This window comes from Pristiophorus japonicus, chromosome 3, assembly GCF_044704955.1.
Source record: "Pristiophorus japonicus isolate sPriJap1 chromosome 3, sPriJap1.hap1, whole genome shotgun sequence".
NCBI classification, from domain to species: Eukaryota; Metazoa; Chordata; class Chondrichthyes; family Pristiophoridae; genus Pristiophorus; species Pristiophorus japonicus.
The window spans coordinates 86,128,978-86,142,613 of NC_091979.1; the positions used below are offsets into that span (position 1 = coordinate 86,128,978).

The window sequence follows — 13,636 nt, forward strand, 5'->3', positions numbered from 1 at the left end:
AGGAGTTAAACGAATACGGCAGGGAGGGTGGGAACCTATGCAGGGAGACAGGGGGAAGTAGAATGGGGACAGAAGCAAAAGATAGAAAGGAGATGAGTAAAAGTGGAGGGCAGAGAAACCCAAGGCAAAAAGCAAAAATGGTCAAATTACAGAAAAATTCTAAAAGGGCAAAATGTGTTTAAAAGACAAGCCTGAAGGCTCTGTGCCTCAATGCGAGGAGTATTCGGAATAAGGTGGACGAATTAACTGCACAGATAGCAGTTAACGGATATGATGTAATTGGCATCACAGAGACATGGCTCCAGGGTAACAAAAGGCTGGGAACTCAACATCCAGGGGTATTCAACATTTAGGAAGGATAGACAGAAAGGAAAAGGAGGTGGGGGGGTGTGTTACTGGTTAAAGAGGAAATTAATGCAATAGTAAAGGACGGACATTAGCTTGGATGATGTGGAATCGGTATGGGTGGAGCTACGAAATACCAAAGGGCAGAAAACGCTCGTGGGAGTTGTGTACAGACCACCAAACAGAAATACAGGGGTTGGGGACAGCATCAAACAAGAAATTAGGGATACGTGCAATAAAGGTACAGCAGTTATTGGCAACTTTAATCTACATATTGATTGGGCTAACCAAACTGGTAGCAATGCGGTGGAGGATTTCCTGGAGTGTATTAGGGATGCTTTTCTAGACCAATATGTCGAGGAACCAACTAGAAGACTGGCCATCCTAGACTGGGTGATGTGTAATGAGAAAGGACTGATTAGCAATCTTGTTGTGCGAGGCCCCTTGGGGAAGAGTGACCATAACATGGTAGAATTCTTTATTAAAATGGAGAGTGACAGTTAATTCAGAGACTAGGGTCCTGAACTTAAAAGGTAACTCCGATGGTATGAAACGTGAATTGGCTAGAATAGACTGGCAAGAGATTGATGGTGGATAGGCAACGGCAAACATTTAAAGATCACATGGATGAACTTCAGCAATTGTACATCCCTGTCTGGAGTAAAAATAAAACGGGGAAGATGGCTCAACCGTGGCTAACAAGGGAAATTAAGGATAATGTTAAATCCAAGGAAGAGGCATATAAATTGGCCAGAAAAAGCAGCAAACCGGAGGACTGGGAGAATTTTGTAATACAGCAGAGGAGTCAAAGGGTTTAATTAGGAGGGGGAAAATAGAGTACGAGAGGAAGCTTGCTGGGAACATAAAAACTGACTGCAAAAGCTTCTATAGATATGTGAAAAGAAAAAGATTAGTGAAAACAAACATAGGTCCCTTGCAGTCAGATACAGGTGAATTTATAATAGGGAACAAAGAAATGGCGGACCAGTTAAACAAGTACTTTGGTTCTGTCTTCACGAAGGAAGACACAAATAACCTTCCGGAAATACTAGGGGACCGAGGGTCTAGTGAGGAGGAGGAACTGAAGGAAATCCTTATTAGGTGTTAGGGAAATTGATGGGACTGAAGGCCGAGGGCCTGATAGTCTGCATCCCAGAGTACTTAAGGAAGTAGCCCTAGAAATAGTGGATGCATTGGTGATCATTTTCCAACAGTCTATCGACTCTAGATCGGTTGCTATGGACTGGAGGGTAGCTAATGTAAGACCACTTTTTAAGAAAGAAGGGAGAGAGAAAACGGATAATTATAGACCGGTTAGCCTGGCATCAGTAGTGGGGAAAATGTTGGAATCAATTATTAAAGATGTAATAGTAGCACATTTGGAAAGAAGTGACGGGATCAGCCCAGTTCAGCATGGATTTATGAAATTGAAATCTTGCTCGAGAAATCTTCTGGAATTTTGTGAGGATGTAACTGGTAGAGTGGACAAGGGAGAACCAGTGGATGTGCTGTACTTGGACTTTCAAAAGGCTTTTGACAAGGTCTCACACAAGAGATTGGTTTGCAAAATGAAAGCACGTGGTATTGTGGGTAATGTACTGACCTGGATAGAGAACTGGTTGGCAGACAGGAAGCAGAGAGTCGGGATAAACGAGTCCTTTTCAGAATGGCAGGCAGTGACTAGTGGGGTACCGCAGGGCTCAGTGCTGGGACCCCAGCTATTTACAATATACATTAATGATTTGGACGAGGGAATTGAGTGTAATATCTCCAAGTTTGCAGATGACACGAAGCTGGGTGGCAGTGTGAGCTGTGAGGAGGACGCTAAAATGCTGCAGGGTGACTTGGACAGGTTAGGTAAGTGGGCAAACGTGTGGCAGATGCAGTATAATGTGGGTAAATGTGAGGTTATCCACTTTGGTGGCAAAAACATAAAGGCAGAATATTATATGAATGGCGGCAGATTAGGAAAAGGGGAGGTGCAGCAAGACCTGAGCGTCATGGTACATTAGTCATTGAAAGTTGGCATGCAGGTTCAGCAGGCGGTGAAGAAGCCAAATGGTATGTTGGCCTTCATAGCTAGGGGATTTCAGTACAGGAGCAGGGAAGTCTCATTGCAGTTGCACAGGGCCTTAAGTGAGGCCTTACCTGGAATATTGTGTTCAGTTTTGGTCTCCTAATTTGAGGAAGGACGTTCTTGCTATTGAGGGAGTGCAGCGAAGGTTCACCAGACTGATTCCCGGGATGGCAGGACTGACATATGAGGAGAGACTGGATCGACTGGGCCTGTATTCACTGGAGTTTAGAAGGATGAGAGGGGATCTCATAGAAACATATAAAATTCTGACAGGACTGGACAGGTTAGATGCAGGAAGCATGTTTCCGATGTTGGGGAAGTCCAGAACCAAGGGACACAATCTAAGGATAAGGGGTAAGCCATTTAGGACCGAGATGAGGAGAAACTTCTTCACTCAGAATTGTTAACCTGTGGAATTCCCTACCGCAGAGAGTTGTTGATGCCAGTTCATTGGATATATTCAAGGGGGAGTTCGATATGGCCCTTACGGCTAAAGGGATCATGGGGTATGGAGAGAAAGCAGGAAAGGGGCACTGAGGTGAATGATCAGCCATGATCTTACTGAATGGTGCTGCAGGCTCGAAGGGCAGAATGGCCTACTCCTGCACCTATTTTCTATGTTTCTATGGGGTCAAGTTTCGGCCTGAATTGCTCCTATTTTTTTGGAGCAACTAGTTTAGAATGGAGTACCTTAGAAATTGCAATTCTTGGCATTTAGTTTGCTCCAATTCTAATGAGTTAGAACAGTTTCATTTTAGAACAGATTTTTTTTTTCAAAAGGGGGCGTGTCCGGCCACTTACTTCTGTTTTGCAAGTTCAGGCAGCGAAAACTTACTCCAAACTAAGTTAGAATGGAGTAAGTGTAGATTTTTGTAAGTTAGATGCGGTGGGGGAGGGGGGAAGTTTACAACCATGAAACACATAATTTTTACAAATAAAGAGCCATCTTCAATAATAAATGATAAATAAATCAATAAATCAACCAACAAAATTTTTTTCTTTTTAATTAAAAAAATAATTAAAAAATCAATAAATAAAAAATTAAGTTTCTACTCACCAACTGCAGCACCGGGAGCCCTCCAACAGCATCTCTCTCTCTGTCTGTCAGTTTCTCTGTGATTCTGACAGCGGGGGGTGGGGAGAGGGGGCGAGGTGGGGAGGAGAGGGAGCGAGGGGGTTGGGGGGGGGAGGAGAGGGAGCGAGGGGGTTGGGGGGGGGGGGGGGAGAAAGAGAGGGAGAGGGAGCAAGGGGGGAGGGCAGCGGAGGGAGAGAACCGGACCGGGAACAGGAGCGAGCCGGAGGGAGAGGGAGCAGGAGCTGAACCAGGGGCGGTGGGGGGTGGAAACAGAGCTCAAGGAGGGAGGTCCAGTCGATCTTCGCCGCTCCAGTGAGCCCATTCGGCCAGGGCTAGGGGCGGCGTGCTTCAGGCCCCTCCCACACAGCCTCGGGCACCTGGGGCTACTACATATGCGCGTGCAGATTTCCCGGCACTGTTTTCAGCACCGGTACCTGGCTCCGCCCCCCACAGCTTGTGCTGCGCTGTGCCGAGGGCCTGGATCGACCTGAGGGAGGGGAGAATACCGAGGTAGATTTTCGGCGCGGTTTTGAGCGCATAAATCAGGCGTGGCTTGTAGGGCTGCGCCGACCCCTATGTTTCTATGAATCATGTGGGGAGGGAAGCCAACGATTCTTTTTTAAAAAACTGATTTATAATCTCATCTTAAGTTTACTATAAACAACAGTCAGTGAATGGACATTCACTGAATGGGAATATTTAATCAGGAGGCAATTTACTATTGCATACAATTTACACTAATTGCCTGATGAATAGTATAGTTTGCAATAGGAATCCTGTTAGGCAGCTTCTCGTCCAATACATAAAAAATAAGTATTGTAACAGACCTTAGAATAATTGTGTGTTTTAATAAGAGCTTTTCCAATCTTGCGAGCTAAAGTTCCATCTCTTGGGTTTTTCTTTAGCGCTTGTTCATATACATCAATGGCCTTTTCAGGCTGCAATGGAATAGAAAATATCGGTTTCACAGAATTATAATTTCTATTAAAGGACAGTTAAATTTATAACAATCAAATTAAACTTTATATTCCATGCGTGCTAGATTATCTACTTGGATGGAATTGGTAGATACATTAATCTACTCTCAAAATTTGCACACATTAATCATTTCACTAATTTCCAATGAAACTCTCCTAGAAGTACTTACTTGCTCATATACTTTGTGGAATTGCAAATATCTTTGTACGATAGCAATTCAGAAGATGACATAAAAGGTCAGTAAAAATTAGAATTATTAGTTCATCTTTTGTGATTTGCACATGGGAAGTCAAGATATAGGTTGGAGGGTGGAGACTAATTGGACCAGGGCACACACATGTAATTCAGTCCCCACTTTAGTCATACATTCTATTCTTATATTAGTCTATCTCCCATGACAATTTATATGGGGTGCAAAACCATGTACAGTCTTCAGGAGAAGTGGGCGTTAAACAGCAGGAAATATAATTGGCATAAACATAAGAACATAAGAATTAGGAACCAGGAGTAGGCCATCGAGCCCCTTGAGCCTGCTCCGCCATTCAAAAAGATCATGGCTGATCTGACCGTGGACTCAGCTCCACTTACCCGTCCGCTCCCCATAACCCTTAATTCCCTTATTGGTTAAAAATCTATCTATCTGTGATTTGAATACATTCAATGAGCTAGCCTCAACTGCTTCCCTGGGCAGAAAATTCCACAGATTCACAACCCTCTGGGAGAAGAAATTCCTTCTCAACTCAGTTTTAAATTGGCTCCCCTGTATTTTGAGGCAGTGCCCCCTAGTTCTAGTCTCCCCGACCAGTGGAAACAACCTCTCTGCCTCTATCTTGTCTATCCCTTTCATTATTTTAAATGTTTCGATAAGATCACCCCTCATCCTTCTGAACTCCAACGAGTAAAGACCCAGTCTACTCAATCTATCATGTAGATATAAATAAAAGGGAGACAGAGGCAAAAGATAGAAAGGAGAACAGTAAAAGTGGAGAGCAGAGAAACCCAAGGCAAAAAACAAAAAGGGCCACATTACAGCAAAATTCTAAAGGGGCAAAGTGTGTTAAAAAGACAAGCCTGAAGGCTCTGTGCCTCAATGCGTGGAGTATTCAGAATAAGGTGGACGAATTAACTGCGCAGATAGCAGTTAACGGATATGATGTAATTGGCATCACGGAGACATGGCTCCAGGGTGACCAAGGCTGGGAACTCTACATCCAGGGGTATTCAACATTTAGGAAGGATAGACAGAAAGGGTGGCGGTGCTGGTTAAAGAGGAAATTAATGCAATAGTAAGGAAGGACATTGGCTTGGATGATGTGGAATCAGTATGGGTGGAGCTACAGAATACCAAAGGGCAGAAAACGCTGGTGGGAGTTGTGTACAGCCACCAAACAGTAGTAATGAGGTTGCGGGCAGCATCAAACAAGAAATAAGGGATGTGTGCAATAAAGGTACAGCAGTTATCATGGGTGACTTTAATTTACATATAGACTGGGCTAACCAAACTGGTAGAAATGCGGTGGAGGAGGATTTCCTGGAGTGTATTAGGGATGGTTTTCTTGACCAATATGTCCAGCAACCAACTAGAGAGCTGGCAATGCTAGACTGGGTGATGTGTAATGAGAAGGGACTAATTAGCAATCTTGTTGTGCGAGGCCCCTTGGGGAAGAGTGACCATAATATGGTAAAATTATTTATTAAGATGGAGAGTGACACAGTTTATTTAGAAACTAGGTTCCTTAACTTAAGGAAAGGTAACTTCGACTGTATGAGGCGTGAATTGGCTAGAATAGACTGGCAAATGATACTTAAAGGGTTGACGGATAGGCAATGACAAACATTTATAGATCTCATAGATGAACTTCAACAATTGTACTTCACTGTCTGGAGTAAAAAATAAAATGGGAAAGGTGGCTCAACCGTGGCTAACAAGGGAAATTAAGGATAGTGTTAGATCCAAGGAAGAGGCACATAAATTGGCCAGAAAAAGCAGCAAACCTGAGGACTGGAAGAAATTTAGAATTCAGCAGAGGAGGACAAAGGATTTAATTAAGAGGGGGGAAATAAGACTACGAGAGGAAGCTTGCCGGGAACATAAAAACTGACTGCAAAAGCTTCGAAAGATATGTGAAGAGAAAAAGATTAGTAAAGACAAACTTAGGTCCCTTGCAGTCGGACTCAGGTGAATTTATAATGGGGAACAAAGAAATGGCAGACCAATTGAACAAATAGAGTGGACAAGGGAGAACCAGTGGATGTGGTTTATTTGGACTTTCAAAAGGCCTTTGACAAGATCCCACATAAGAGATTGGTGTGCAAAATCAAAGCACATGGTGTTAGGGGTAATGTACTGGCGTAGATAGTGAATTGGTTGGCAGACAGGAAGCAAAGAGTCGGGATAAATGGGTCCTTTTCGGAATGGGAGGCAGTGACTAGTGGAGTGCCGCAGGGCTCAGTGCTGGGACCCCAGCTCTTTACAATATACATTAATGATTTGGATGAAGGAATTGAGTGTAATATCTCCAAGTTTGCAGATGACACTAAACTGGGTGGCGGTGTGAGCTGTGAGGAGGACGCTAAGATGCTGCAGGGTGATTTGGACAGGTTAGGTGAGTGAACAAATGCATGGCAGATGCAGTATATTGTGGATAAATGTGAGGTTATCCACTTTGGGGGCAAAAGCACGAAGGCAGAATATTATCGGAATGGCGGCAGATTAGGAAAAGGGGAGGTGCAACGAGACCTGGGTGTCATGGTTCATCAGTCATTGAAAGTTGGCATGCAGGTACAGCAGGCGGTGAAGAAGGCAAATGGCATGTTGGCCTTCATAGCTAGGGGATGTGAGTACAGGAACAGGGAGGTCTGACTGCAGTTGTACAGGGCCTTGGTGAGGCTTCACTTGGAATAGTGTGTTCAGTTTTGGTCTCCTTATCTGAGGAAGGACATTCTTGTTAATGAAGGAGTGCAGCGAAGGTTCACCAGACTGTTTCCAGGGATGGCTGGACTGACATATGAGGAGAGACTGGATCAACTGGGCCTTTATACACTGGAGTTTAGAAGGATGAGAGGAGATCTCAGAAACGTATAAGATTCTGACGGGACTGGACAGGTTAGATGCGGGAAGAATGTTCCCGATGTTGGGGAAGTCCAGAACCAGAGGACACAGTCTTAGGATAAGGGGTAGGCCATTTAGGACTGAGATGAGCTTCACTCAAGAGAGTCATTAACCTGTGGAATTCCCTGCCACAGAGAGTTGTTGATGTCAGTTCATTGGATATGTTCAAGAGGGAGTTAGCTATGGTCCTTACAGCTAAAGGGATCAAGGAGTATGGAGAAAAAGCAGGAAAGGGGTACCGAGGGAATGATCAGCCATGATCTTATTGAATGGTGGTGCGGGCTCGAAGGGCCAAATGGCCTACTCCTGCACCTATTTTCTATGTTTCTATGTTAATTTAGTGTCTATTTTAAATTCATGCATTCTGTCCATTTTTTGGTATAATAGTTGGATTTGATCTCATCTATTCTTACATCTATTCCCATTCTAACTTTCCATGGAAACTACCTATGTAAACCCTTCCATCTATGCTAGAATTACAGCATGAAGGTGCACATAGGCAGTTTCCATTATAAATGCAGACATAGCAATTTATAGTGGAAAAAGTTGACAGGAAATGAATTATTCATATATTAGCAACAGATATCCTGTGGTGGCCATTAATTGATGGTGATTGAATAAATCAAATTACCTTTTATTACAAACTATTGTAGCTTGAATTCCATGATTAGGTGCATATTTGCATGGAAACTGTAAATCAGTGCTTTGATTGTTATTAAATGTTTGTTTAATTATATTGTTAATTTAGTTTCTTCCCTTCTTAAAAACCAGGATACAGATAGTAGGGAAGATCCTCCAGATTGTAGGCAAGTAGAATTTGGGTTGTGGGAACTGCATATAGCAGTAATGGAGAGTAAAAGGGGCTGTGTGAAATTGTAGTGTTGGGGTTTGGGAGCAAAGGTATGAAAACTGAAGAGGATTTCAGGATGTAAAGGCACTGGGACAGACAATCTGAGGCAGTTTTGGAGCTGTAGGAAAGAAGCATCAGGATCTGGCAAGAGTCATGGGGCCCAACATTGCCCAAGCCGTCTTTTCGGCATACTGACCTGAAGCGCGCTGACTTTGCGCGCTAGAAAGGGCGCCAGAAAAAGGGGCCCCGTCCTGGCCGCTCTTCGGAGTCCCTGGTCGTGGCGTGGCATGGAAACTGAAGGGGGGAGCGGAGCAACAGGCCAGCGCAGAAAGCACTGCCGGCACCTGCGCGCATGCTCAGTGAGGGCTGCGCGCATGCTCCTGCCCTCCCAGCGCGTCCTGTGGGCTGTGAGCAGGACCCGATGCTCACAGCCCCTATCCCAGGCCGAAGGGATGCCCAATCTCGCCGCACCCTATCCCCAGCTGAGTGGATTCCCACACCGGCCGGTCGGCCCGCTGAGTTCCCGGTCAGGTAAGACTTCGCTTTTATTTTTTATTTAGTGGCTGTGCTTGAGACTTTTGATTGGGGGGGGGGGGGTGGGGGGAAAAGAGTGTCCCTCTGGCTACCTCCCGCCCCGCACCCAGCCAGCCCCCCCCCCACCACACCCCTTTTGAAAAAAACAATTCACCTAAAAAAAAATCATACCTAACTGACTTACTCTGGAGCAAATTTTGGGGGGAAAATGGCATTTTTTTTTTTAAACTTAAGCCAGAAAAAACAACTTACTCCAAAAAAATTGATGCAAGTCATGGCCAGGATTAGGCCCATGGAGAGGTCAAGATATGGCAGCATTAGTGGGTGTGGAAGGAGGGGAAAGGGGCGTTGGGCATGGCAGTAGTTGAAGGTTGTATTTGGAGTGTGGCAGCACAGAGATGGCAGTGGTAGGGGTATGGGATTATTGGATGGTGGGTGGGTTGCTCAGTGGGCAGGGTAGGGCTAAAGTTGCCCCAACACACAATGTCTCCATGTTTTTCAAAATTATGGGAAGAAAAGCTAGGAGCTGGAGAAAATTTTCCACCAGTATAGCTGACTTAAAGGTTCTGACGCATCCTTGGAAATTAGGTACAATGTACATGCTCAAACTGTACACGCCAAACTCAGCACTCTTGGGTCGCCGCTCTTGGCATAAAATTTAAGTCCAAGTGCAGGCTTTTAGAAGACACCGAGCCCTTGATTAAAAGCTTTAATTAAGGCAATAAAAGATACAAAAGACAACTCAAATGACAAATGTAATCATGTCATTGTGAAATATGTAATTTGTGTGTTTATATTTTGTTTAAACCCTTATTTTGGACATTAAAAATATTTGTTACTGAGAACAAAGTGAGAATTGAAAACTATTTTCAAAAAATATTTTGAGCAATTTGTGGAAATTAGGTGTTCAGACATGTTTCTTTGTATATAAAAAGAGAGTGGCTAAAATGTTGGTCCCTTAGAGAACAAGACCAGGGAATTAGTAATGGGGAACATGGAGATGACACAAAATATTTGTTCAGAGTTTCTATCAGTCTTTACGGTAGAGGTCTCTAACAATATTCCAACAGTGGATTGTCAAGGGGTTATTAGGGAGGTGGGGTGGGGTGGGGGGGGGAGGAATTTAACACAATAACAATCACTAAGGAGGTGGTATTAGTAAGATAATGGGACTAAAGGCAGATAAATCCTCTGGACTTGATGGCTTGCATCCTAGGGTCTTAAGAGAAGTCCCAGCAGATTGGAAAACTGCAAATGTAACGCCCTATTTAAAAGAGGAGGCAGACAAAAAGCAGGAAACTATAAACCAGTTAGCCTAACATCTGTGGTTGGGAAAATGTTGGGAGTCCATTGTTAAAGAAGCTGCAGCAGGACATTTGGAAAAACAAAATTTGGTCAGGCAGAGTCAGTATGGATTTATGAAGGGGAAGCCATGTTTGACAAATTTGCTAGAATTCTTTGAGGATGTAACGAACAGGGTGGATAAAGGGGAACCAGTGGATGTGGTGTATTTGGACTTCCAGAAGGCTTTGACAAGGTACCACGTAAAAGGTTACTGCACAAGATAAAAGTTCACGGGGTCAGGGGTAATATATTAGCATGGATAGAGGATTGGCTAACTAACAGAAAACAGAGAGTCGGGATAAATGGTTCATTCTCGGGTTGGCAATCAGTAACTCGTGGGGTGCCGCAGGGATCAGTGCTGGGACCCCAACTATTTACAATCTATATTAATGACTTGGAAGAAGGGACAGAGTGTAACGTAGCCAAGTTTGCTGACGATACAAAGATGGGAGGAAAAGCTATGTGTGAGGATGACACAAAAAATCTGCAAAAGGACATAGACAGGCTAAGTGAGTGGGCAAAAATTTGGCCGATGGAGTATAATGTTGGAAAATGTGAGGTTATGCACTTTGGCAGAAAAAAATCAAACAGCAAGTTATTATTTAAATGGAGAAAGATTGCAAAGTGCTGCAGTACAGCAGAACCTGGGGGTACTTGTGCATGAAACACAAAAGGTTAGTATGCAGGTACAGCAAGTGATCAGGAAGGCCAATGGAAGCTTGGCCTTTATTGCAAAGGGGATAGAGTATAAAAGCAAGGAGGTCTTGCTGCAGTTATACAGGGTATTGGTGAGGCCACACCTGGAATACTGCACACAGTTTTGGTTTCCATATTTAAGAAAGGATATACTTGCTTTGGAGGTTGATTCTGGAGATTATCTTATTGAATGGCGGAGCAGGCTCGAGGGGCCATATAGCCTACTCCTGTTCCTAGTTCTTATGTTCTTATGTGGGGGTTGAGTAGGTTGGGCCTCTACTCATTGCAATTCAGAAGAATGAGAGGTGATCTTATCGAAATGTATAAGATTATGAGGGGGCTTGACAAGATGGATGCAGAGAGGATGTTTCCACTGATAGGGGAGACTAGAACTAGGGGGCATAATCTTAGAATAAGGAGCCGCCCATTTAAAACTGAGGCGAGGAGAAATTTCTTCTCTCAAAGGGTTGTAAATCTGTGGAATTCTCTGCCCCAGAGAGCTGTGGAGGCTGGGTCATTGAATAAATTTAAGACAGAGATAGACAGTTTCTTAACCGATAAGGGAATAAGGTGCTATGGGGAGCGGGCAGGGAAATGGACCTGATCGGATCAGCCATGATCGTATTAAATGGCGGAGCAGGCTCGAGGGGCCGTATGGCCTACTCCTGCTATTTCTTATGTTCTCTCTTCCCGTGGAGGTCCTTTACTGCCAGGTGCGTGTGATCAGTCGAGAGGATTCTTGACAGATCAAAAGTTCAGGTGTTTAGGTGCATGCGCTTTGCATGCCTAAACCCGGAGCTTGTGGGGCCCCCACGTGTGTGAGCGCACCTCGTACCTGCCCATAGGGGCCTTTAATTCAGGGTCATTACTTCAATTTGATTTTATTAGCAGATAAATAGCAAAACATGCAACAATTTTGGAATAAGGTAAGAGTTGGTGAGAGCACAGCAGTTTTTTTGCAATCTCGGCTGAAGAGCAGGCAGACGCAAAATGGAATCGCTATGCCATCACCATTGGTTAGCAGTGGTATTTCCAGTGTAACAAGTTTACATAAGCAGTTGCTATTATAAATCCTGATGAAGGAATTTACAGAGGACTATCAGTGACATAAATGTGATAAAAATGTGACAACAGGAAGCAATGTTTTATACATAGGAAGTTCGCACACTCAAGATTGTTAATATATATTACATATATATCCCAGTAAACGTAAATGCTGTAAAATGAACTAAAGCACTGTCACATTAATAGAAGTGCAGTAAACAAACACTGCAGTGACGGCCACTCAAAGTTGATTCAACATTTACATCCCTTTGAGTCTATTTTTGAATTTCATATTCGTCACAGTTAAATTTCTCTCATCTCAACAGAAATATTTTATTCTGTCCTTTATTAAATATTTGGTAACAGATGTTAAATATTTTATACTTAATACTGTTCTAACTCAACTAACCAGAAAAGTCCTCAATTTATTAAATGTAGATATATATTAGTCGATCCCTCATAACATTGGACTTGGTGCATCAAGACCAGGTGTAGACTTTGGGTGAAATAGGATTAGGGGGCAGGGGATAATTGAACCAGGGCAGGCAGACACAAAACTCAGCCCCCATTTTCACGTCACATGTTCTACTTTTCTACTTGATAAAATACTTCAATTTTATATTATTCTTACAGTTAAACAGGAAACATACTGAAATTGGGAAAGTAATGTAAAGTTGGGTGAAATGTACTGTACTGTACAGGCCGAGAAGCTGAAAGATAAAACAAAAGAGGCACTGTAATGTCACCAATGGCAGTGGGCATTAATTACTGCTTGACAAGTTTACAAAGCAGTTTCCATTATTAATGTTGACATAGGAACTTTAAATGGAACAGTTGACAGGAAATGCTCACACATACACAACACTGCCATCTGGTAAAAAAAACACATTCATCGACTGATCATGGACAATTCCAACAGAAAATTACTAGGTAACAATAAGAAATGCTTCACCTCTTGAATATTCATGTAGGCATCACCTAACACAAGGTAAGTGTGAGGTCCAGGTAGTTTGTCAACCAAGTCTCTAAACAAAAATGTTAAATTATACTCAAGTTATATTCCTGTCAGATTCATTCTAGCTTAATTTACCTTCATCTTTATACTATGTAAATGCCACAATAAGATAATGTTATTGTTTTCCTTAGATTAACATTTTAAGAGTATTAGTCAACCTCTCACGACATTGCACACAGGAAGTGCAGTATTCAGGTCAAGTAGGGTTAGAGGGCGGGCCATAACTGGATCCAGATGGGAAAAGGCAGATGGTAGGGTTAGAAGGAGAAAGGTAAGAGGAGGCAAGGCGTAAACAGAGAAAGAAGGAAAGAGGTGGAGGGCAGTAGGGGAGAGCATGAAGATAGGAATGGGGAAAGCGATAATGGGGCAAGAGGATGAAGAGAAGAGGACAAGAATAGAACGGGGAAAGAAAAGACAGAGAAACTTGGGGGCAATGAGAGGTCGGCAAACTCTCTCAACGGAGATTGGGTGAAGGTCCCTGACCCTTGAACAGGCCAGGATTGTCATCCAGGCCAGTGTGTGGGGAGAGGGCAACACGTTTTTCTGAATGGGGGAAAGAGAACCGT

At 43.4% G+C, this 13,636-nt stretch overlaps 1 protein-coding gene across 2 annotated transcripts in view; it reads right to left on the minus strand.

Annotated features, from left to right (window-relative positions):
* ttc21b (tetratricopeptide repeat domain 21B) overlaps window positions 1-13,636 on the minus strand; it is a 181,668-nt gene that overhangs the window by 98,842 nt on the left and 69,190 nt on the right. For both annotated transcript variants that reach the window (XM_070875514.1, XM_070875515.1), the window contains exons 16-17: window positions 13,008-13,080; window positions 4,325-4,435 (exon numbers count right to left, since the gene is read on the minus strand). In XM_070875514.1, coding sequence (XP_070731615.1) covers window positions 4,325-4,435; window positions 13,008-13,080 — 184 coding nt within the window. The remainder of the gene's footprint in view (window positions 1-4,324; window positions 4,436-13,007; window positions 13,081-13,636) is intronic.